General features: G+C 32.7%; 2 protein-coding genes and 1 long non-coding RNA gene across 3 annotated transcripts; 1 reads left to right on the top strand and 2 right to left on the bottom strand.

The window, feature by feature from the left end:
• Window positions 1-7,943: 7,943 nt before the first annotated feature.
• Window positions 7,944-9,891, bottom strand: LOC148310584 (uncharacterized). Its single transcript, XM_088258232.1, has 2 exons — window positions 9,269-9,891; window positions 7,944-8,530 (listed from the first exon to the last, which is right to left on the bottom strand). The coding sequence occupies exon 1, from the start codon at window positions 9,814-9,816 to the stop codon at window positions 9,517-9,519; it is 300 nt and encodes a 99-aa protein (XP_088114358.1). The 5' UTR covers window positions 9,817-9,891; the 3' UTR covers window positions 7,944-8,530; window positions 9,269-9,516.
• A 4,494-nt stretch (window positions 9,892-14,385) lies between these two features.
• LOC148310583 (aldo-keto reductase family 1 member B1-like) lies at window positions 14,386-22,556 on the top strand. Its single transcript, XM_088258233.1, has 7 exons — window positions 14,386-14,451; window positions 15,622-15,764; window positions 16,075-16,216; window positions 17,323-17,517; window positions 18,003-18,202; window positions 21,055-21,210; window positions 22,264-22,556. Exons 1-7 carry the CDS (start codon window positions 14,386-14,388, stop codon window positions 22,307-22,309), a joined length of 948 nt encoding a protein of 315 aa, XP_088114359.1. The 3' UTR covers window positions 22,310-22,556.
• A 1,657-nt stretch (window positions 22,557-24,213) lies between these two features.
• On the bottom strand, window positions 24,214-27,493 carry LOC148310582 (uncharacterized). Its single transcript, XR_015837384.1, has 2 exons — window positions 27,334-27,493; window positions 24,214-24,428 (listed from the first exon to the last, which is right to left on the bottom strand). It is a non-coding gene; the product is annotated as an uncharacterized LOC148310582 (long non-coding RNA).
• Between the last annotated feature and the right edge of the window lie 27 nt (window positions 27,494-27,520).

Genomic DNA, 27,520 nt, shown 5'->3' with positions numbered 1-27,520 from the left:
GGTTTCACTCATTTTCTATTTATTTCAAATAAATATAAGTGAAAAGCTTTTTCAACATTAAATTTATCTTTTTTGACTTATGATAATTATTTGTATAGTCATCTCAGCATAAGATAAAGAAGAATATGGATGTCCTGATATTTACAGGGTTTACGGCCTGGTTTAAGTGATCACTTAATACGCGTGTAACATTCACCATTCTAACCATAATTGACAACCACACTACGTCGCATCACGGGCGAGTTCACGGGCAGTATCTACGGTTGATTCGAGTTAGCTTTATTTACGGAGACCCTTTTGAATGTATGCAAGATTCTTACCGAATTATTTTACGTACTGGAAGACGCCTGAAAACGTGATTTTAAATTTTTTATGGCGCTTATAATTTGACCAAGTGATTCAACCAGCGTATGACAGGTCGTAAGCCCTGTAAATACCCGGACTGCTATATTCTACGTTGATATGTCAAAATGTAAAATAACTCGTAAGTGGAGATACCCAGATTTGAGAACAAGAATTTGAACACACTTAAGGATTTGGATATTGTGTCTTATGTTTTATTTAATTCATTGTTTTATATGTAAAGCCGAAGATTTAAGAACCGCATGCGGTTCGCGAGCTGCTATCTGACTACTCCTGCCCTATATTAGACCATTAAGAAGAGCAATAGTTCAGCCGATGTTGACACTCATATCCACCTACTTATCCAAAATAACACGTCAATCTTGATTTATAATATAAGATCATCATCGGAAGAGACACGTATGCTAGTGATCGTTGTATCCTATCACTGCCAACTATATTATCAAATGCAGACTAACGTCGTCTATTACAACTTAACCTAAGACTAACCAGGTACTTTCCTCAAGTTCAGCTCCATTATAATGAAAAAAAAAACGACATTTAAAGTTCTTCTCTCCGCCTTATTCCTCATTACTGAGGGTTGTGACCCTTGTGGAAGCAATGACTCTTCTCCAGTGATCCCTTGACTGCGCTGCACGTAGCGCTCCAACCACCAAGGTGCCTGCTGCTGCCTTAGCTTGATTGGTCCATTTTAAGTTATGTATTAAATTTCATTTGTGCAGTATCCCTGATGCCAGATACGAATTCAAGCGTCTACCCAACCACTACGGCGACTGTAAAGTATAATACCACGAATATATTAATTTGGAGATTGCTGTGCTTGCTTCCATTTATGATTTTCCTCCTCTAGAGAAGAATCTCTAGCCTTCTGTTCTCTACTGCTGGATAAAGGCCTCTTCCGCATACTTCCATTTCCTTCTGTTGGTTGCTGTTTGCAGCTAATTTCTACCCCCCACAGCAGCTATGTCGCTGGACCATCTTTTTTGAGGTCTTCCGACGCCTCTTTTATTCTCCCAAGGTCTCCATCTCAAAAATTTTGGGGTTTTTTGTGGTGTCCTGTCTTGCAATATGTCCCGCCCATTGCCACTTCAGACGTGCACGCACGCGATCCATGATATCCTCTTTTTTTGGTTCTGTTCCTGATTTCTTCATTTCTTGTTTTATCTCTCAGGCTTAAACCAAGCAAGGATCTTTCCATGGATCGCTGTGTGCATTTAAGCTTCTCTGCATTTCTTTTTGTAAGAGCCATAGTCTCTAACGCATATGTAGTCACTGGCAGTATTTATTATAATACTATATTGACGTGCCCTACGTAAAGTGTTCTACATTTTTGCCAATTTTGAGATATTTGGTGTTTATTATCAACTGACTGTTATCTATTAATATGAATAAACAAAAAAAATATATACAAAATAAATTACGCCTAGTTTTCAGGCGTATAAGACGCTATCTACATCGAATTTTCGACATGAACTGAACTCCTAAAACGCTAACTACTTAATTTTGACAAAGCATAAAGTTTTAAAACGATTTAAAAAAATATTTTATCGTGGTTTTGAATGTATAATACTAGTTTAGAATATCAGATAAAACCGTTAATTAATGTTGAAAAAATCTTCTTAGTTCTCTCCTGTAAAGTAACAATTTTGTAGATAGAATACTTTACGTAGGGGCCGTCGGTATGTTTAATACCACAAACATATTCATTTGGAGATTGTTGTGCTTACTTTCATTGTTGACGACTAGACACACATTAGGTACAACTAGAATATATTTGTGTTCGAGTTCCTAGCTGTCCCAAATACCTCTTATCAATCAATAAAACCACTCGACTGTTATCTGACATCACAGTTAATTAATTACTCTTGATAATGGGTATCTTCCGTTGTTATTAAACAAGACGTGAATACTACTTAGCAAATGATCTTGGCTTGATCTTTAGCAATACATTTTGTTCTTCTTTCTTCTTTGTGTATCATGTCAGTTCCCCTCTAGTCGAATATCATTTGAGAGTTCATATTTTGGGCAGCTCTATACATTTTATCAAAAATCTCTCAACGAGCACTGATCGCGGTCAGTCAGCGATGCCGTAACGTCGTAACGTAACATGCTCGCCGCAAGCGATGTTACGACGTTACGTTACGACGAAATGCTCCGGTCAGTTATCACCCTTACATTTCTCCGTAAAAAATAATACTAGTGGATCGATGAAAGTCATAAATTCTTTTGTAAAAAGAATGCTGTAAAAATACCGCTGAAACCCTTGAATTTCTTTTTAAAAATAATGCTTGTGGAACTATGAAAGTCTTATATTTCATTGTAAAAATAGTGGTTGTGGAACTATGAAAGTCTTATATTTCCCTGTAAAAATAGTGCTTGTGGAACTATGAAAGTCTTATATTTCTCTATAAAAATAGTGCTTGTGGAACTATGAAAGTCCTATATTTCTCTGTAGAAATAGTGCTTGTGGAACTATGAAAGTCTTATATTTCTCTGTAAAAATAGTGCTTGTGGAACTATGAAAGTCCTATATTTCTCTGTAGAAATAGTGCTTGTGGAACTATGAAAGTCTTATATTTCTCTGTAAAAATAGTGCTTGTGGAACTATGAAAGTCTTATATTTCTCTGTAAAAATAGTGCTTGTGGAACTATGAAAGTCCTATATTTCTCTGTAGAAATAGTGCTTGTGGAACTATGAAAGTCTTATATTTCTCTATAAAAATAGTGCTTGTGGAACTATGAAAGTCCTATATTTCTCTGTAGAAATAGTGCTTGTGGAACTATGAAAGTCTTATATTTCTCTGTAAAAATAGTGCTTGTGGAACTATGAAAGTCTTATATTTCTCTGTAAAAATAGTGCTTGCGGAACTATGAAAGTCTTATATTTCGTTGTAAAAATAGTGCTTTAAAAATACCGATGAAAGTTATACATTTCTTTGTAAAAATAATTATGATGGATCAATGGTCTGACATTTTGCTAACAATACCGCTAGAGGACATTTCTCTGTAACGTGGCAAGGAGTATTTACTTACGTGTATCTAGGACGTGGTGATTAAATATATTGAGAGCTTCCGACACATTTCAGGATCTGGCACGAAAAACCGACCCTACATTAGCGAAGCAAAATTTGATTGATTTTTTTATTTTTCATCATCTACGTAACTACAAATAACAATTTACTAATTGTAAATAACAAATTACAAATTACAAATCACAAATTACAAATCGCAAATTACTAATCACAAATTATAAATTACAAATCACAAATCACAAATCACGAATCACGAATCACGATTCACGATTCACTAATCACGAATCACAAATCACGAATCACGAATCTCGAATCTCGAATCACGAATCACACGAATTACGAATTACAATAACGTGCCCTCACTGAGTTTTCCTGTGCCGAGGAAACATTTTTTAATCTTATTTATAAAAGTATATGAACATTTTTAATGAAATGCAATTAACAAAATGATTTTGGAAAGGTTTTGAAAAATAAAAGCGACTACGACAGTTTAGCGTGATCGAATTAACGCGCAACGTACCGATCAAGAGCACAGATCTGAAGAAAGATACGAAGGACAAAAGCACAAGCCAATCCAAGCCAATCATCGTTTTATCACGCTAACTGAAGTGCCGGACGGTAAAATTGGTAAAACCATAGAGATGGATAGTGAAAGCAGGTTGTACTTTATTGCACAATAATAAAATTTCTTTTGACCAAAAGAGATTTGTATTAGAATCATAAAAATGAGCTTAAAATTCAACACATTCAAAACGTAACCTAAGATTTTTGAAATTGTGTTGCGTTTGCGATGCGTTTGATATGTGTTTGAGATGCGTTTGAGATGCGTTTGAGATGCGTTTGAGATGCGTTTGCTCAAACAATCGGATGGGTCGACCGGAACGTATGGTAATTCTGTTTTACGTCGGATAGATGTTATCATATAGAATGTACATACTGTAGGTACGTAACGTGTATGACACGGTGTGGAGAGGTGGTGTTTTGATATGCATTTCAAATAATAGACAGGAAGTAATTTTCTAGAATCATGACACTGACATTCATTTTTATTTCAGTAGATATACCATATACTCATTACACAAAAAAATATTCATTATAATTGCAAACCTACACATAAAAAATAGTCGCAATAATAATAAAATCGCTTTTATATTAAATTACTTACTTATTATTTTCTTATATTAATTATTCTCAAATATCACAAGAAAGCATCTCACAGTAAAGCACATAAATCACAATTAATATTCTTCTTTAAACCCTTATTCGCACACCGATGGTGCATAGGGCACTGCATCATATAAACGCAGTGTTATCTTGGTCGTTGGTTAACACATGAAGGGTGATCAGCCCTCCGCCTCAGGACCAGTCTTTTTTTCAAATATTAGAGCTAAAAAATCACGTATATTTATTTGACCCCCCCCCCTCTGCGAAACGAACCCGGGACCTCCAGTACCGTAGCCGAGCGTGCTAACCATTACACAACCGAGGCGGAACATACTTTACGAAAAGGTTTATAGAACTAGAAGATTCAAAACACAGAAATACATCAAACAAAACCTAACATATACCTCTTTTTCCCTGTTTTTATCTAGACCTATGCCTAGAAGTCGTTTCTCCACAGACCGCTGTGGACATCTCAATTTATGTATGGTCCCTGCACTCTCAAGGTAAGGGATCATTCTCATGATGTGTTATTATTGGCTAATAAATTAATATGATAAATCACAAGACTATCGGTAACATCCTTATTGAAATCTGTACAGAAGTAAGGGAGATATGAAGGTTTAAACTTTAGATATTTAAATAAAACAAAAAACGGACACCGCTATACGTCATCAAATTTTACGTCATCGGGTGTGTTATGGGCGTATCCCTTTATGTATCTGCTCTATAGAGCTGTAATAGTAGTAGTGTGAATTCGTTTCTGCGACGTCATTCGCTACCAACTTACGAGAACAACGTTTTTACGAAGGCGACTTTTGCAAAAGAAAATATTGAATGAAAAAATTGATTATATCGGATGTTATAAACACAAAACGAGTCTTACATATATAATTCTTTATAGGTTGAGTATGTTAAATTAGATATTCCTCCCGAGTGATAATACCCTATTGTTTCCAGACCACAACGTAAGCACAGGGAGGATGCATGGGAATATCCTGATTGTTAAGGACATGATTGAGTTTTCCAAAAGCCACCAATTCCAAAAGTACAATTCTGCTGTCTGATTTTTTTCCCTAATTTTATATCATGTTCGAGATTGACATATTCTTCATATTCGTATCCCTAAAATCTTCTGGAATTTGTTTTAAGTATATGTAATTCTTTAAACATGCCTACGTTATAGATTTTCAAAGATTATTGATAACACATGTGTGAAAAATTTATGACGTTTTAAAATGCGTACAGATTTCCGCTTTACTTAATTTACATACGAGTATTTACACTTTTCTTTTGAAAACATTCAATATCACTTTTACTTAAATGAAACGTTTTTTTATCAAGTAGTCTAATAATAGAGTTATTGTTTGCACCGCATGTTTTAGGCAATTTTGTTAAATTAAATAAATATTTTCTTAGTAGCTACTGACGTCGCTTATTTGGAAAATTTGTTTTGCGCAGAAATCATTTCCGCGTCATAGTCAGATATGAAATGTTTTCATTTTAATGTTTGCAAAGAAATTAAATCCAGTATTTTATTTATTTAAAAAGTTTATATAATTTATACTTGAAGCACTAACTTTGTGATTTTCCATTTTATTATTTTTTTATTATTCATTTAATATATTTACATTTTTATTTATAACATAATAACATTTGAATCATTTATACATATGGAGAACTTTTATATTTCAATTCGCTGTGCCTCTCCATATAAGAGTCTGTGCTCTTGTGCTTGGAAAGGGACTTACACTCGTGGTTTAATGTTATATAATAAAAGATATAATAGTTTTTTTTATATATATTTTTTAAAGATTTAAATGTATAGAGCTTTAATTTTTTTCTTAAGGATTTTTATATCATCTATTTTTTTATTTCTTTAGGGAGTTTATTGAAATGTTTGATTGCCAAATATTTGAAGTTTTGCTGAAATTGCTTGGTGTTGCATTTTGGAGTAGAAAAATCGTTTGAGAATCTCGATGATAATTTTTTTGTTAAATTTAAATAGTTGTCACCCTTTAGTATTTGAAAAACTGCGGTTTTTTTATAAATGGATTCTATATTTGGGACTTGAAATTTTTTAAATAATAATTTTGTTGGAAATATATATTTTTTTTAAATATGACTTTAATTATGGTTTTCTGAACTATTTTCACTGAGTTCAGTATGTTGTTGTATGAGCCTCCCCATGCAATAATGCCATACTGTAGTAGTGAATTGAATTGTAATTTTGTTTTAAAACTATTTTATTATAACTTAATAAGGTTTCGAAGCTAACAGCTTCTTTATCAAGACTGATTAATACTAAAACACTATCTACCTAACAAAATTCAAAATATTTTGACGGTTAGGCAAAGGAGCTTGAGTAGAAATCAAATGGTTTTTTTTTTGTGTTGATTGGCAGTCACAGTCAAAAGGGATCAGGGATGATGAGTGATTGGAAACATATTTAATAACAGACTTTTAGAAAAATCGTCACTTGAGATCTACCCAAGCTCCTTTGCCTAACCATCAAAATATTTTGAATTTTGTTATGTAGATAGTGTTTTAGTATTAATCAGTCTTGACAAAGAAATCTTAGCTTCAAAACCGGTAGACATTATAATTAAGTTATAAAAAAATATTTACAGTGATTTCAAAACAAAGTTACATTTTAATTTAAAAAGTGTTCCACCGATAAAACAGTGTTTGACAGTGAAAACCAAAATGGCATGTGTCATTGAGGTTTTTCATTTCAAATTGGACGTTATATTGTATTTTATTTTAATGTTGGAATTTTTCCAAAATACATACCTATTAAAATTATAATAGTGCTCATGATTCAAAGTCCTATTGAAAACATTGACTGAAAACTTCAGTGCACATCGCGCGCACAGACTATGACAGTGCGCCGCTTAGGCTTGCCAGCTGGACGACTAACGCACTTGTTAGTCTTAAGAATTAGCTATGTGGGGAGGTATTCATACTGATAGAATATGTAGTACTATATGAATATATTTAAAAAATACATACATGTTTTAAATAAAATACAAAATAACGTCGTAAATTTGTTGCGTAAAACGTTTAATAATTTTTTAACGTTCTATTTGATTTGTAATGTGTCTAATTTGGTTTTAAAAACGTCCAATTTAAGTGGAAAACCTGTATCGAGTTTCCGCTGTCACATGTTGAGAACACATCTGAGTTTTGATAAAAAAATAAGCTGTAAATACAAATGATGAATTTATTCAGATTGCGTTTTCAACAATGCAGGCTTACCTTTTCTACCTACCTTATGAATGATAAGATAAAAAATTATCATTGGTATGTGAGATAAGTATGTAAATATATCTATTTTAATATCAAAATGAACAACAAAATAAATTATCAAAAAAGAAAATACGATTGTTATTATTTTAAACAGATTAATGTATTTCAAAAAAAAATAATATTTACAAAATATTTTATTTAGAAATTTGCTTAGTATACCAAAAAAAGATTTAAAAAATAATTCATAGTATATACTAAATAATGTAGACAGAATATATCATTATATCTTTATAAAATAAAACACTAAAATTTTTGTACTTTTTTCCAACCGGTTTCAGCAAGCACTTTATCATCTTCAGGGATGGATTTGTACTAAACTCAAAATTGAGAAATATTACTAGTTCTACGTTTTAAGTTTATCTATCCCTGAAGATGACTAGGTGCTTGTCGAAAGTACCAAAAAAGTGGTAAAAAAAGTTTTTGGTTTATTTTATAAAGTTTTAAAAATATGCAACAAAGTATCAAAACATCCAAAAAATTCAATTAGATTCTTAAACATTATTATTTTGATTTTTAAAATGAAGATGACGTTAATTTTTTTTAAATGATCAGAAAACGTGATTAATGCCATAAAAATAACCACAAAATGAAATTTCAAAAACATTTTATTTATTGTTTCGGCATTAACTTTGTGGTAAGACATGTTACAATGATTAAAGAAAACACTTCGTTTTTTACCACTTGAGTTTAATTATAGACTACATGTTTCAGAAGTTAAACTTCCATCATTCAGGTCTGTATAATAACTAAAATATAAAATATAAAATTGTTCTAAAAATAAGGAGAGGGGAAAGTAAGGGGAAGGGGTTAGTCAAGGGACGGAGTTTGAAAACAAAGGAAAAATGGAAAGCAATGATGAAGAATTTTGAAACAATATATTATTTAATAAATTATTATTAGAATTCAGGTTTTTTTGGATTTCTAAATTTTCAAGATAATTCATAATTTGGCTTTTATATGGAACAAGGTGTAATAATTTTAATTTATGAGAGTGAAATGAGTGATTAGTATCTGTGATTAAACACATAATAGATACTAATCACTCATTTCACTCTCATAAATTAAAATTATTACACCTTGTTCCATATAAAGGCCAAATTATGAATTATCTTGAAAATTAAGAAATCCAGAAAAAACCTGAATTCTAATAATAATTTATTAAATAATATATTGTTTCAAAATTCTTCATCATTGCTTTCCATTTTTCCTTTGTTTTCAAACTCCGTCCCTTGACTAACCCCTTCCCCTTACTTTCCTCTCTCCTTATTTTTAGAACAATTTTATATTTTTTATTTTAGTTATTATACAGACCTGAATGATGGAAGTTTAACTTCTGAAACATGTAGTCTATAATTAAACTCAAGTGGTAAAAAACGAAGTGTTTTCTTTAATCATTCGAAAACATTGTTTTATAATAGGCAAAAAAAGGTCGACGAGGTGTGGACAGAAGGCAGATCTCCTGGCTCCGGAATATTCTAGACCGAACAATGATCACAACTGTCGAGGCGCTGTTAAGAGCTGCCCAAGATAAGGACAACGACTCTCAAGTGATAGTCGACGTCAGGTGAACGAAGAAGAAGAAATAATTTCAATAAATAATGAAAAATAACACTTTAAAACAAGCAAATTGATTTTTGATGCTGATCATGCACTAGTTGGCTCTCAGGAGCGGCTGAAGTCGTTTCAAAAGAGCTTCGCACCCGAAGATGACTCGGCATTTTCCATTGGCATCTGGTTTTTGGCAGACTGGACAGCTAGGGGGCACCGTGATGATGTTCTTGATCTCGGGGATCAGCCCCCGGCCCCAAATCTCCTGGCAGACTCCATTGGCGTCAGGCTTGAACCCCTCGGGACATTGCACCGGACCATCTATGATGTTCTTGTTCCCCAAGTTGTTAGCGTAGGACACACTCACCACCGCCAAAAATAGAAAGATAAGTTTAAATTCCATTTGAATTGTTGGGAGCACTACAATATAATTTAATACGCACAGGCGTAGTTCAATTATGCTTTTTAACGCGTTTCTAAGGTGCTTTGGTTAATATACCCGTATAAATATTAATCTCTTTATCAGTAGGAATTTTGATCAATGTGAAGTGGCGTGGAGTGGTTAGTTTTTAATGAAAACATTTCATATATATTTTTTGACATCTCAAAAAATATGAAGAAGAATATAATATAAACGTAAATACAGCTCAGACCTACATCTTCTTTCATATATAAAAAAATATAAATGTTTCATCTCGAGTAAAGACACCTAAAATATTGATAAAGCATCCGTAGGCTAAATAATTCAGTGTCTGATTTTTTCTATTTTTTTTTTTAGATTTTTACATCTCAACATAGTTGAAGAAGAATATGGAAGTATGGGTATTTACAGGGCTTATGATCTGTCATAGGCTGGTTAAGTGATCACTTTACAAGTTTTAATTCCATGATCCATGGATAACTGAAAATACCATTAAGTAATAATGATATTTTGTCATCTCAGCATAGATGGAGATCACATAAAATAACATCTCAAACGTCACATAACATAACCAAAAGAATCCCTGACAGAGTAGTACAAATCAGAATTTGGCAGTAAAAATAATTTAAATAAAAAAATAAAATCATAAAATAATATAAACATATACATACTGCGACTGTGGAAATCTATACATTAGTATGACTTTAGAAAATTTTAAACAAGAGACGTTAAAAGTAGTATTACACAAAGTGAACGATTAATGATGAGGAGAGTGTTTTATTACCATACGACAAAGTTAATAATGTTTTTTTGTGTTTAATATAAAATACATACAAAATATAACATGTTTTTTTAAAACAATAAATCAAAGTTCATGTTATTGAATGGTTACATTTAATAGAAAACAATCACAAAGGTATAATAAACAATAAAGAGGAAATCCTAAAAAATATTAATGAGAAAAGTATATTCTTACTGTAATTTTAGAACAATATAAATTTATAAAATATAAATATAATAATAAACCCATATGACAATGACTAAAGCCTGCGTCTAATACCCACGTTCCCACTGTAAAAAAACATAAGAATAATTCAATAAAAATATTAAATAAATCATAATAAGAAACCTATCTTACCCACATCCTACCTTCATCCTTCAACGTCCCAAGGACACAACTTAAAATAAAGACTTCGCTTCACACATCAAATGATGCGGAAACATGTCGCTCACTCCTTTCAACGTCATATATCAAAAATCGACAATTTTCAGTTGTGCATGTTTTCGGAATGCCCAGAAAATGTACTACATCCCAGCAAAAGCGGCATTTTTTAACTTAATATTTACCCGCTACAGAGCAGAAAGTGTTATTTTGCAATTTTAATAAAAGGGATTGTTTAATTATTTTTTTAAATATGGCAAATATTTTACAAATGGAGAAAAAAACATTCAGATTTTACCTAAAAAGATCTGTTGCACAGTAAAAAGTTCAATAAGTGGATTGATATTTATTTTTAATTTATTTTATAATATTTTTAAACTTTAAAACGATCTCCTGAAAAATCAAGTTTTTTTTATATATGACGTTGTTGAAAGGAGTGAGCGATGTGACACAATAGATTTTAAGAAATAGTAGTAGTTTACCAAGTGATTTTTAATTTAATTTAACTTATTTATGGTATTTTATATTTTTGCACTCCTCTGCTGTGAAAATACTAACTTACTTATATCATTATGTACCTAGATAAAATAAGATACGAATTCGGCAAAACAATTTAAATTACGCAAAACAGACCATGTTATCTTAGGTAATTCTTGGAACAATATCGAGCAAGTACATGAATTAAAATCTTAAAATAACTTTATACCTGCTAAATTAGGAATTAAATTTTCGGAAATCTCTAATTTTCATCTTCTTAGTGAACCCCTATAATCATCACGGCAATCTCTACTTTGCTAACAGACGATATGAACAGCGACTTGATGATGCAGTGGAACCACCCTTGGGTTTTGAAGCCAGGATATGCGTCTTCATCCATAGGGTGAATAATCTAGTATCTGATATAATAAATAATATTTTATTGATAATCAAAATTTATCAACTGGTCAAAAAAGAGGTATTTAAAAAAATATATATCACTTCAGGCTCTGTATTCCAAAAAATATATTCTTTCTTCTGTTCGTGTCCGAGGTCCCCCTGATATCGACTATCACTTGAGAATAATTGTCCTTGTCTTGGGCAGCTCTAAACAGCGCCTCAACTATCCTGATCCCAATTCAATCTCGTAATTCCTAAAAAATATACGTAAACTAATTCGTAATAAATCTCTCCTACTCGTATTTTCAAACGTAACAGGCTAAATTAATACTTCACCAATTTCAACTGATGGCGCTATAATCAAGCTTATTTTCAAACGTATCGAATTTTTTAATTTTTTTAAACTTCATATACAGAAAATAAATAACTACATTGGCGGGCTTATTGCTAAAAAGTAATACCTTCCAACCAACCAATAACAGACTAGTGATATATTGATCAAAACGTTTGATACCATATACTTATAGCTGTTTGCAAACAGAGGGTAAGAATTGATTTAAAAAAATAGAAGGTACATAAAGATGAACTATTTGAGAGTACTTTGCAACGAAATAAAAATATATTATTTTAAGAATACCTAGAATTAAAAAAGTTTGTAATTATGTCATACATCAATTATTGCATTATTGCATAGGGTGATAAATATATGGTTATAATAACATTAAAGCAACAAATCGTGTCCTTGAACATTAAAAAAAAACATAAATTACAGATTAACATATAAATTAAAAAAAAAACATAAATCACAAAATATGATAATAAGGAGGGCAAAGGAAGAGGGGAGTTTAGAAATTGAGAAATTCGTACCGACATGTGGAAGGTTCTGAGACCATTGCCTATATAATATACAGGTTTCCAAGATGCTCAATGATGGGCAGAATGGTGAACGTTACTAAGTGTATAAAATGATCGCTTATACCAGCCAAATGCCAAGTTGCAAGCCCTGGGATGCTCAGACTTCGATCTCCTTTCATATAAAGAGGAACGATAGATCATTCACATCAAGATACCTATAACTTACTTCTTTTTCCTTTTCTGGTATTACCATCGACTTTGCCTTTTTAAATAAAAAAATAATAATAATTCGGGTACGGTAGTAAGAATAGTTATGAAAGATGTGAAAATGCATTACTTATGGAAACGTGCATAGAACTACAAGATCCAAAACACAGAAACACATCAGACAAAACCGAAGAGCGTTGGAATGAATGTATGTATCAGTATTGAAGGAGAGTAATCAATCCGTCAACGGGTCCCAAAGAGACAGTACCGCTATTTCCATTTTTCCTATCTAATATTCCTCCTCCAATTCCTTTCCCGTATAAGAGAAACGTCCCTCACCCTTAGATCCTTCGCATACAGTATCTGTATCCAATCAAATTTATTTCTCTTCATATCAAGCAATCTGCTTCATATATTTTGCGATCAATTCAATGCAGTACCCTATGCACCGTCTGAGTGCAGGCAAGCTTCAAAGAAAAAAAACAAATTACTATCCTATATTGATCTACATAATTCTTTAATCGCGTGACTCGTTTCATTATCATGAAAACTCTTTTGAAATTGGCCACTTGAATTTTCTTATCAAATTTGTATGATATCTGATTGACAGGGCTTGTCAATATTTGATAACTATACAGGTTTTTCACTTCAAATTGGACGTCTTACAAATCAAATTGGATGTTTTACAAGCCAAATCGGACGTTATATTGTATTTTATAAAAAAATTACATTCAAAGTAGTACTCATGATTCAAAGTAGTACCGTAGAACGGGGCTACTTGAACTTTGATGTGTTACATGAGCCCTGTACAAAAAAATATTCAGATCTGTATTTGGTCGACAATAATGAACGTATCGACATGATTCATTGTTTCCCTGATAGGTGACACTAATTGTCACAATACGTTCATTATTGTAGACCAAATACAGATTTGATTTTTTTTGTACTGGGCTCAAGTAACACATCAAAGTTCAAGTAGCCCCGTTCTACGGTACGTAAAGTATTACCTAGATTCAATAAAATTATGTTGCGACTTAACGAATACTGTCCGCCTCCGTAGTGTAATGGTCAGCACACTCGGCTACCGTTCTGGAGGTCCTGGGTTCGATTGTCAGGGGGGGTCAAATAAATATAAGTGATTTTTTCACTCAAATATTTATTCAATATTACCCTAGATTGGTACCTGAAGCGGAGGGTCACCTGATCCCCTTTCCTTCGTGTGTTAACGATCAAGATAACACTGTGTTTATATAATGCAGTGCCCTATGCACCGTTGGGGTGCGGATAAGGGTTTGAATTTGAATTAACGAATACTGGGCCTTAAATACAATTATTAATAAAATTTATTTTATACGTCGTTCCAGACTTGATCGACCCTGTCTGAGCTGTATATAAAGCAATTTTTCAGCCTGTGGATAGTAACTTTTGAATAGACAGCGCATCCACACAATATGGCGACTCATCTCAAATTGAATAACGGCTATACCATCCCATCTATCGGCCTGGGTACGTGGAAGGTAATATTTTAGTTTTTTTTTATACAATCCAAAATCTCTTTATCAAAATTTCTCTGTAAAAGTCTTTGCACTATTCCGTGTCTGTCTACTGTGCTGGTCAAGGTTGTGAGCGTCTGTGTACCGGCCAACGTCGGGTCGGAATCGGATCTAGCTGACTAACTGAACTAAATACTAATCACTTTCACTGCCCACACTGGGGAACTTCTAGAAAACTTGGTGACGGATTTACAAACTTGTATTATTTAAATTGGCAGTGACAGGTATATTGAAAGCTTTTAAATGTAAATTCACTGTAAAATCGGGATATAATTTTATATTGGTTCACATTTTTAGTAAATTTCGCAACTTAGTTTTAATAAATTGCTTTGCAAGAGCAGATCTGTCAGGAAGCCTAGATGCTTATGTATCAGATCTGGGCATGCGGTGGGACAGCTTCTACAATCCAAAAAATCCAGTTAACATGATTCGAAGGCATGGCCTAGGTGACGTTGTACATGACAGAAGGACCTACAACCTGAGAACGAGGAGAGCTGACATTAACAGTCTACAAAGACGATAAGTTGGGATGGAGCCAAGAGGAAGATTTATTTATCTTCTCCTTCCTGGCTACATCTCAACTTATCGTCTTTGTAGACTGCTGGGGTCAGCTCTCCTCATCTTCAGGTTGTAGGTCCTTCTGTCATGGACGTCGCCTAGGCCATGTCGCTCACTCCTTTCAAGAACGTCATAAATAAAATAAAACTTGATTTTTCAGGAGAAAATTTTTAAAGTTTAAAAATATAACACAATGTAATAAAAATAAATATCAAGCCACTTATTGAACTTTTTACTATGCAACAGATCTTTTTAGGTAAAACCTGATGGTTTTTTTCTCCATTTGAAAAATATTTAGTATATTTTTACTAATAATTAAACAAAACCTTTTCTTCAAAATGCAAAAACAACACTTTCACAATATTAAGTTAAAAATATGCCTCTTTTGCTGGGATATAGTATATTTTCTGGGCATTCCGAAAACATGCACAACTGAAAATCGACCATTTTTGATTGACGATTTTTTCGTCTTCCTCTAGATATATTGTTTTTATATGAGGAAGATTTATTTTTATACAGCAATAAAGAAAATTACTGCACATATGTAATATATTAAATTTAATTTACTATGTGCAGAGTGTACCTGGTGAAGTGAAGCAGGCTGTGAAGGATGCCATCGATGTTGGCTACCGCCACATTGACGGGGCATACTTCTACGAAAATGAGAAGGAAGTAGGAGAAGCCATTTTGGACAAGATCAAGGAAGGCGTGATCAAAAGGTAACTTGGTTTTACATTTTCATATTCGAAAAAGACATCCATATCTAACGCTAGAATAATGGGTGTCTTTCGAATATTAAAATGTTGACGATTTAGATACCATTTTCGAAATACAGAGTTTATTTTTTTTTGCGTTGATAGTAGTAGAAAAGGTTATTATTTTAAAAAAAACATCTTTGTTCATAAATCAACTTTAATTATTGTATTGTAAACTAATTAACCATCACGTCACTTCTCCGCGGAGGTAGGCAGAGAGAATAGAACGCCAAAACACATCTAACTATATTCTTATATACCCTTCGTATTTCAGGGAAGACGTATTCGTGACATCCAAGCTGTGGAACACCCACCATGCTCCTGCGGCCGTGGAACGGATGTGTCGGTACTCCCTGAACGAATACGGAATCGGTTACCTGGACCTCTACTTGATTCACTTCCCGTTTTCTTACACCGTAACATGAATTTTTGAAGAGACTTATTTATGTTTTTATAATCCACAAAAATACTTAAATTTCATACTATTTCTGTGAGCCTGAGCGGCTCATTATGAAAATCAGCTATCAATTTATGGCAGAGTGGGTTCGAACTCAGAAACTCTGACTCGAGAGTCTGCGATACTAACCACGGGACCACGACTCGACACGGGACCACAACCCTTGTTTTACAAATATGGGTTTGCCCACTTAGGAGTTATTTACATTGACAACTCAGCATTAATGAAGAAGAATATGCAACTCTGGGTATTTTACTAACCCTATAATTATTTATTGATTTTGCGTTTAATTTGTAGAACTCCATTTTAATTTATGTATTAATTTTAGATTTTTTTAGTCTACTAAGTTGTATTTTATTAACAAAAACACATAAAATTGTCACAATATGAATTTTTATGTGCTTTTGTTAATAAAATAGATCTTAGTAGACTCATAAAATCTGTGTTTGATTTAAAAATGAATACATAAACCCTATAATTCTTCATCTTTGCTGAGATGTCAATTTAAATAACACTTAAGTGGAAAAACCCAGATTTGTGAACAAGAATTTTGTAAAGAATGTGGGTATGTTGGTGACACAATGGTTATACCAACATGGCCGCAATCGTGGTGCTTACCTACCCGCATAGTCTGGCAAGCGGATTCTAGACTTGTCTCTTAGAGCCATCTAGTAATACTTAATTCGTACAGGAGAAAGTGACCAAGTGTATTTTTTACAAAAACGTAATCATTGACTATTTGATATCTTACTAGCTTAATATTGCCCTGAAAAAAATCCCAGAGGTTTTTAAACTTGGAAGTATAATACATATATTGATTTATTAAAAATGACTGACTGCATTGATGTTTATTTTCTTGCCAAGCACAAGTGACTTAAATGGCCCTCCTGAGCATTTTACGTTTTGGTAGTTGGTCACTTTCTCCTGTACGACTACGATTTACTTAATACTAGCGAATTATTACGGATTATTTTTCACCATCTTGGTATATAACAGATTTATTTACACATAAAATCTTGTGAATACTTTTGTGAACTTGCTTGAAATTTACTTAAATGTTTGCAGGAAAGCAAAGAGCTGTTCCCGAAGGACTCTACAGGCACCATTACATACACAGACTACGACTACGTGGACGTCTGGAAGGAAATGGAGAAACTCGTGGCTAAAGGACTCGTCAAGAGTATCGGGGTGTCCAACTTCAACAAGGAGCAATTGGAGAGGATCCTGGCTGTGGCCAAAATAAAGCCGGTCACAAACCAGGTCAGACTCCACTTTTCACAACATTCAACTTTCATCTTTCATAACTATCACTGATGATAAGAGGAAGCGGTTGGCAATCGTTATCTCTCAAATTGTTGATTTTTTATTAAATGCAACATCTTAGGCAGGGTATTTCTAAAAACTAAAAAAAAAACTAACTTAGCATTTCGGTTCATATATTTTTAGGAGGAACAAGAATTTTTAGGAGAAGGGAGCCTTAGTTTTGATTTTTAATAGAAGTACTATATATTTGACCGATTGATCATCAACAAATTTTTATTATTATTTATTCTACATTTGGCATTTTTTAACCGTATTGGCTTCAATAATTTCATTAATTGATTCGGCAGTCGCTTTGAGGTAAAATCTTTGTATTTTTAATTTAAGTTTTACTTCGTAAATACCACTATTTATATTATTCACCCTACGGATGAAATTATAGGTCTCTAAACTTTTTAAAATGATCATCTTTTCTTCCGTTGCAGGTGGAATGTCATCCGTATCTAGCTCAGAAGAAGTTGAGTGAGTGGATGGCAAAACACGACATCGTCCTCACGGGGTACAGCCCCCTGGGATCTCCTGATCGCCCCACGGCCCGCCCAGAGGATCCCGTGCTCCTAGAAGACCCTCGTCTCAAGCCCTTGGCCCAGAAATATAACAAGAGCCCGGCGCAAATACTCATCAGGTAATTATTGCCAACTGTTCCTTGTTTTCATACATAAGATAACAGCTGGCAATAAATATCATCAGATGTTTATTATCAACTGTGGAGGTCCTCACCAAAACGTTACATTCTCATTATAAATTATTTTAAGTAATCAGGAATTTTAGCTTGTAAAATTGTTACGTTTTGGTGCCATTTAATGATTTCATATTGGTTTAACACAGGATTGGTCACGTTTTGTCACAACTTTAATTAAGATTTCTATAGAATACAGTAAACAGAACAGATTTGCATTTAGAGGATTTTTTGTACAATATTAGAAATGTAACTTTTTGGGGACCTCCACAACTGTTCCTTGTTTTCAAAGGAGGGATCCTTATTTTGTCGAGTTGTGGTCCCGTGGTTAGTGTCGCAGACTCAGAGTTTCTCGGTTCGAACACACTCTATCACAATTTGATGCCTATTTCTAATAATGAGGCTCACAGAAATAGTATGAAATTGAAATATTTGTGTGAATGATAAAAACAAAATATTCGCATATTAAATCAGTAATGTCAATAACTGGAAGTGGGTGTCAATAACGTATCTGTACAAAAAAAAAAAAGTAGACAAAAAAAGTTTTTGTCCGCCTCCGTAGTGTAATGGTCTGGGTCCCGGGTTCGTTCCCAGGGGGGTTTAATAAATATAAGTGATTTTTTCACTATAATATTTATTCAATATTACACTGGACTGGTACCTGAAGTGGAGGGCTGATCACCTTTCCTTCATGTGTAATCGATCGAGATAACACTGCGTTTATATGAAGCAGTGCCCTATGCACCATTGGGGTTCGGTAAGGGATTATAATTATTTTTACCATTATTATAAATAGGTATCAAATTGTGGCAGAGTGGGTTCGAACCGAGAAAGTCTGACTTCGCTGAGTCCGCAACACTAACCACGAGACCACAACCCGACACTCACAGAATGACAATTAGTATTTTTTTTTAAGTTTAATTTTGCATTTTCGCAAATGGATTGATAATTTAATCAATCCATTTGCGAAAATGAAAAATTAAACTTAAAAAAAATACTAACTGTCATTCTGTGAGTGTCGGGTTGTGTTCTCGTGGTAAGTGTCGCGGACTCTTAAGTCAGAGTTTCTCGGTTCGAACCCACTCTACCACAATTTGATACCTATTTCTAATAATGAGCCGCTTAGGCTCACAGAAATAGTTTGAAATAATAAAAACACCAATATTTATCTTTTTTATCAATTTAGATATTTTACATGTTTATGCCGCAACGGATATTGTTTATTTTTGTGAAGACATCATACTTTAAAATATATATTTTTAAATTAAAATACGTATAGAAGTCGCCGTAAATATATTTTTATCAATCCAAACATAACTTTAATCACAATTCGAGATTGCCAGATTAAAATATATGATATAGCAAACATTTCACTCGAAATGATAGATATTAACCATCTGAATATCAAGCATTACCTTTTTGCTGAATCATTTAATAAACATGTACGCGATAATTATAATAGTTGAAGATATTATCATTTAATTACCAAAAACGAGATGTTTAAATTGGATAATTTCAAAATACGATAATAACGTCAGTGCGTAAGTAAGATAACTTTTATATTATTGAGTAATAAATCCAAAATTAAACACGGTTACTGGATTGAATTGTACTTTATTTACCTATATGATATCGCTCACTCCTTTCAACAACGTCATATATAAAAAAAAAACTTGATTTTTCAGGAGATCGTTTTTGGAGTTTAAGAATACAGTAATGAAATGAACTAAAAATAAATATCATGCCACTTATTGAACTTTTTACTGTGCAACAGATCTTTTTAGGTTAAACCTGAAGGTTTTTTTTTCTGCATTTGAAAAATATTTAGAACATAAAAAAAACAATACCTTTATTTCAAAATTCAAAAACAACACTGCCCTGTAGCGGGTAAATATTAAGTTAAAATATGTCGCTTTTGCTGGGATATAGTACATTTTCTGCGTATTCCAAAAACATGCACAACTAAAAATGAAAAGGTATTGTTTAATATATTTTTTTTTAAATGCTAAATTATTTTCAAGTGGAGAAAAAACATTCAGGTTTTACCTAAAAAGATCTGTTGCACAGTAAAAAAATCAATAACTGGCTTGATATTAATTTTTAATACTTTTCATTATATTTTTAAACTTTAAAAACGAGCTCGTGAAAAATTAGAAAAGTTATTTGATATATGACGTTTTTGAAAGTAGTGAGCGATATGAGTTCACAACAGCCATCTATGTTGGATTGAAACAGATTTTATTTAGAACCTTTTATTTGGATGTATGTAAGACCCTAACCGGATTATTTTAACACACATACTGGGAAACTCCTAAAAACATGTTTTTAGGAGTTTTAACACCTCATTATTTTTGTGCAGTATTTTATTCTTATTAATTAGTACATATCGCTCACTCCTTTCAAGAACGTCATAAATAAAAAAACTTGATTTTTCAGGAGAACATTTTTAAAGTTTAAAAATATAACACAATGTATTAAAAATAAATATCAAGCCACTTATTGAACTTTTTACTGTGCAACACATCTTTTTAGGTAAAACCTGAATGTTTTTTCTCCATTTGGAAAATATTTAATATATTTAAAAAAAATAATTAAACAATACCTTTTCTTCAAAATGCAAAAACAACATTTTCTGCCCTGTAGCGGGTAAATTTTAAGCTAAAAACATGCCTCTTTTGCTGGGATATAAAACATTTTCTGGGCATTCCGAAAACATGCACAACTGGAAATTGACGATTTTTGATTTATGACGTTCTTGAAAGGAGTGAGCGATATATGTAAATGCTGTTTTTTTTCAGATATCAAATAGAACGAGGCTTTTCAGTTGTTCCCAAATCAGTAAAGAAAGAAAGATTGAAACAAAACTTCGAAGTCTTCGATATCAAATTGGATCCTGAAGATATGAAAATTCTCTTAGACATGGATTGTAATACAAGATACATAACTATGAAAGAGTGAGTACCAGGTTATAGAGTTATATTAACATCTACAATATGGAAATTTTTATAACGTACCATTAATTGTGAGTGTTACAGTATGTGACATCTTTTTTTTGACGTCTCATCAAAGATGAAGAAGAATATGGGCATTTACGGGGCTGACGACCGTCATAGGCTGGTTTGAGTGATCAATTTACACACGTGTAACATTCACCAATTCTACCCATTATTCACAACCACACTACTCAAGTTTTTGGAAGTTCTATTTATGTGAACCAATTTTTGAAACATTGTTCTTGAATCACTAAAACTTCACTAGACATCTATTGGTGAGATGAAATGAAGCTTTTTATTAGTGTGTGAGCAGAAACTCTTATATTAGTATGTGAGGTCCGAATCCTGGATTACAATCACACACATGAGAAACGCCAGAGAATACCATCTTCATTTTTATTATTTAAGCTTATAATTTGACCAGATAATTTATTTACAACATTTTGGTGTGTCCAAATACTTCACAAATCTGGATCTCTAAAATTATATTAGTTATTTTTCATATTAAAAATAACTCCTATAATTGGAGATAATGAACAAGTATTTGGACACACTCAAAATGTTCTAAATGTGACATCTTCACTAACTTTTCCATTACTTTCTACCTTCAGAACTCTGTCTACTATTTCATCCTTTCCTTTGTTCCTCTATCTCTAAACTATCAATAAATCATGCCAAGGTTTCCTCGGTCTTCCTCAAACATACTTCGCCTCTCCTGCTTTCATGCATCACACACATACATAACCGCCGATTATTCCGTCTACCGATCTGACTACCTTCAAGTATTTGAAATACTGGACCATGCCAAGTTTTCCTCGGTCTTGCTCAAACATACTCCGCCTCTTCCATATTCATGCATCTCCTCACACATTCCCGCTAAATATTCGTTTTCCTGGCCTGACCATTTTCAAGTATTCGAAGTGTTTAATAATTTTGCACATCAAATGTTTGTGGTATTTACTAAGTAAAACATTAATTAAAAATCAAATATTTTTATTATATTTTCCTTTTTAGTATTGGACACACTCACAAATACTACCCCTTCAATGCTGAATTTTAAGCAGGCAAAATAAAACGTGGATACTAGGTGATGTAATGTTTGCAAAATGAACACTGTTTTTTTAGTAAAACATGCTTTGTTGTAGCAAAAATGTGTGATACATAAAGAATTTTAAAAAAACCTTTGTTTTGTTTCAATACCATTGAATTTCCTTGTCGGTATTTCATACAAATATTGAACTGTTTGCTGAAATGTCATTTTTACGTACATAAACATAAGTTCGTCACCAAATAAAGAAAACATTTTAGCGTCATCTTGTCGGTTTAAAATACCTACAAATTTATTGAATTATTTGACAGGAAATTATTTCGAACCTTACCATGCATCAAGGCCGGATGTAGACTTAATAAAGCCCTAAGCTTATTGAAATACATATGGGGAACTTTAGTATATGAAAGTATACGTATACAGATTTTCACTTCAAATTTGACGTTTTGCAAACCAAATTGAGCATCTTACAAATAAAATTGGACTTTTAATAAATCCAATTTCGTCCGCCTCCGTAATGTAATGGTCAGCACGCTCGGCTGCCGTTCTGGAGGTCCCGGGTTCGATTCCCAGGGGGGGTCAAATAAATATATGTGATTTTTTCACTGTAATATTTATTCACTATTACCGTGGACTGGTACCTGAAGCGGAGGGCTTCAGGTACCAGTCCAGGGTACCTGAAGCCAGAGGGCTGATCACCTTTCCTTCATGTGTAAAACGACCGAGATAACACTGCGTTTATATGATGCAGTGCCCTATGCACCATTGGGGTGCGGATAAGGGTTTTATTATTTTATTATTAATAAATCAATGTTTTACCAAAGAAATCGGACGTTATATTGTATTTCAAAAAAAAGGTAGATTTTTTTATAAATTACGAGCATACTCATATTAATACTACACAAGGGTGTGCCTAAATTACGCAATCAGTACCTACCCTACCTTACTAAGTAGTACGAGCTTACCTTACTACCTACCTTACAAAGTACTACCTAGCTTACCTAACTACCTACCCTAATTTATTCTCTGCGCACGCCACTGGTACTACACACGACAGGTAAAAAAATGATCATCAGGTTTGGTTTAATTCAAAATGGCGGATGATAAAATCTGGTGCTAGTTTTTTTTATGGACTTTAATTATTTTACGAACATCCACTCCACGTATTATTTGGGGTGATGATAGATAATGATGATGAAGATAATTACATGCTTTAAAAATATTCCAACGCTAAATATGTCTGGCTATAAGACCTTGAACAAAGATGCTGTTAGGGGACCTACCTTTTGACTCGTTAAGAAAATAATCAGACAATGTAAACCGCAGAGTATATTAATTCATGAATGTTTGTCTTTTAACGGAAATTTGATTATTTGTTACGAAATAATTGTAAAAAACTAATATATTTTAGTATTTAAAAAAATCAAGAAAAACTCCAATTTTTATAAGGTTTAAATAATAATTTATTGACTTACATGTATATAAAATGTTTTGTTGATACGTATGTGTGTATGTTTATATATATATATATATATATATATATATATATATATATATATATATATATATATATATATATATATATATATATATATATATCACTCATCCGTTCCACATGCCCAAACCATCTCAGCACACCTTTCTTAATTTTACAGATAATGCTTTTCTCAGCCTTACATTCATTCCTTGCATCACCATTCGAACATCTATCATGCATCATTTTGCCGGATATTCACGTGAGAGATCTCATTTCGACTGCATTCAGTCTACTTTAAACCTTATTTTGCCAACTCCACGCTTCACTACCGTTCAAAAGGGTTAGACCAGGACTCCGTTGTATACTGCCAGCTTAGCTTTTAACTTTTGATTTTATTTTTGTATTTGAAAGTTTCAAAAGTCCGTGGTTTATTATCTCAAAGTTTTTTTAGTCAAATCGTTCTCTCAGTTCGCCATTTGCATCCACCCCATATCCTTCTGGTATATTCGTGGGGGCTCTAATGATTTGGCATACTGGCTTCACGCAGTGGACTTGGATGACTTCTTCCACGACTTCTCTTTTTTTCAGGCGTATCCTCCACTGCTTCCACTGAACGAATAGCTTCTTCTTTATTCTGGTCAGCCATCTTAACGTCTAAAAAAAAGATAATCGTTTTAGGTGTTATCTAGACTCTAGAGAAGGGGTTCCTAATCTTTTTCAGCCCGCGGTGCACTTACAAGTTTAGTATTTTGTCACGGCGCCCTAATTTAGTAAGCTATTTGGAAAAGACAATGTGACTATATGAAAGATTTCATGTGCGTATATATGTATATACATATACTAAAGTCGAAAGAAATAGATAGGTACCTACAATAATAGTAGTTGGGTAGAAAGATGCTAGCTCTCAAAAAATAAATTATCGCTTTATAGGTATCCGAGTATATTTGTGGTTTCGGATAGTGATAGACGATCGACTCACGGCTCATCTTTACTTTCTACGGCGCACCAGGGCGCCGCGGCGCACACTTTGGGAAACCCAGGTCTAGAGCATTGTTCCGCAAAGTGTGTGCCGTGGCACACTAGTGGTGTGGGAAAGAAAAAAGTATATTTTTGTGAAAATAACACAATTGTTCCAAATTTTTATTGCCTGTGCTCAGTTAAGTAGGCTCACGTTTCGCATTAAACATAATATGTTAAATATGTTACCATAATATGGTAAATATGCACCTCTGAAATTCCTTAATTTGGTAGATGTACAAAGTTGTGTATTAAAGTTGCGACAAAATGCGACCAATTCTGCGTCAAACCAATACGAAATCATTAAATCGCACCAAAACGTAACAATTTTACAAGCTAGAATTCCTGATGACTTTAAATCATTTATAATGGAAATGTAACGTTTCGATGAGGACCTTCACATATAAACTTGTTCTTTAGATACGTTTAAAGAATAGGTAGGTACTTTTAAACCCTTTTTTTAAATACCTTTTTGTTTTGTTATTGTTATTACCTATAGTAATTTTATATTAATAAGAATTGTTCAAACCACAACGAACATTAGCCAAGCGTGTTAGCAAGCGGGTTTCCCAAACATTTAAGGCACTTATAAATATGCAATGTGGTATCCTGGATTCACCAAGCTATGCCTAGGTTGGAAAGGCCATTCACCCACCTCTAAAAAATTAATGATTTAACCAAAATCGCTTTAGACTCTAAACCAGTGTCTGTATATTAAAATACCTTCTACCCGTATACCTGGAATTTCTAGTTTATTATGATAGATTTAACGACTGATTTTGGTTTAAATATAAAAATAACACACTCATATGCGACCACTCTTTTGAGTTTATTAATGTAAACATAACAGTTTATATTTTCACCAGCTATGAGAACATCTCGCTCACTCCTTTCAAGAACGTCATAAATAAAAAAAAGTGATTTTTCAGGAGAACGTTTTTTTAAAAATATAATACAATTTATTAAAAATAAATATCAATCCACTCATTGAACTTTTTACGGTGTAACAGATCTTTTTAGGTTAAACCGGTTTTTTCTGCATTTGAAAAATAATTAGTTTATTTTTTTTAAATAATTAAACAATACCTATTCTTCAAAACGCAAAAACAACACTTTCTACCCTGTAGCGGGTAAATATTAAGTAAAAAATATGCCTCTTTTGCTGTGATATAGTACATTTTCTGGGCATTCCGAAAACATGCACAACTGAAAATTGACGATTTTTGATTATGACGTTCTTGAAAGGAGTGAGCGATCTGTTAGTTCTCGAAAGTTGTCGTGTTTACATGATTTTTATAAAGAAATTTACAGAAAAGTAACATCAAGCACTTACGAGTATTATACATATAATACAAATATTACAAAATAAGTACTTATACTATTCCAATTACACGTTTCTTATTCCAATTACACAATTCCAATTCCAATTACACAATTCAATTCTAGTACTTGTACTATTCCAATTACACAATTCTATACAATTCGAGGAAAATGGGAAAACGGAAAGATGAAACAAAACTCAACTCAACTGACTCTTTGTTAGTGATCTCAGCGCTGAAAATGTCGAGTTAAACATCAAAATCCCTATATTCACTAATTTTGATGAACGATAAATATAATGAAAGTAGTCTTATACAAGTGTTTTATTTTTGTATATTTAAATCATAATATAAATGCTAACGTTAAATTGTAATCACCCATTAAATCACAAAGATAATACCAAATCAATAAATGGCTGATTTTGAAGATAACGAATTTCTTCCAAACGCCTTCGTGAATATGATTCATATAATTACACGTCATATAATTTTACAGTCAGCTAATCGTAACAGCTTTAAAGTTCACAACAGAAATTAAAATCATGAATAACAAAGTTGAAAATACTTTTAATTTACGAAATTAAACAAAAAATCCTTGAAAGGGTTCGGCGGTGAAATGGTAATAAAACGTACATATAATAAATCATTAAAAAATAACAAAGGACAGACGGTTACAGGAAAATTTTGAACATATATCGCTTACTCATTTCAAGAACATCATCAATCAAAAATCGTCAATTTTCAGTTGTGCATGTTTTCAGAATGCCCAGAAAATGTACTATATATATCCCAGCAAAAGAGGCATATTTTAAACTTAATATTTCCCCGCTACTAGGGCAGAAAGTGTTATTTTTGCATTTTGAAGAAAAGGTATTGTTTAATTATTTATTTTTCAAATTTACTAAATATTTTTCAAATGGAGAAAAAAACCTTCAGGTTTTACTTAAAACGATCTGTTGCACAGTAAAAAGTTCAATAAGTGGCTTGATATTTATTTTTAATACATTGTATTATATTTTTAAACTTTAAAAACGTTCTCCTGAAAATTCAAGATTTTGATTTATGGCGTTATTGAAAGGAGTGAGCGATATGACCACGGGAAAATGCGTACAGGGAAACTATGTAAATGGAATAATGCGTACAGTATAAAAATTCAATGATAAAAATAGGTGGTGGTAAATTATATAAGAGTACATTCAAAAGCGTACATTCAAAATTCTTACCTATGAAAACTGATTTTGTGATCTCGAAATAAGCGGACACTAAGCCAACTTCTCACTCCGGAAGTTTTAAATGAACTAAGCACAAACTAAGTACGGCAATACGTGAACAGAACGAGATAGAATTATGATTTCAACGTAAGTAACGTAAATACCAGCTATTGACTGTTTCACAGCCTTTTTGATGCCA

Source organism: Brachycentrus maculatus, unplaced genomic scaffold (assembly GCF_059751285.1).
Source record: "Brachycentrus maculatus isolate JH-2025_06_01 unplaced genomic scaffold, ASM5975128v1 h1tg000091l, whole genome shotgun sequence".
NCBI classification, from domain to species: domain Eukaryota; kingdom Metazoa; phylum Arthropoda; class Insecta; order Trichoptera; family Brachycentridae; genus Brachycentrus; species Brachycentrus maculatus.
This window is presented reverse-complemented; position numbering and strand designations above follow the sequence as displayed.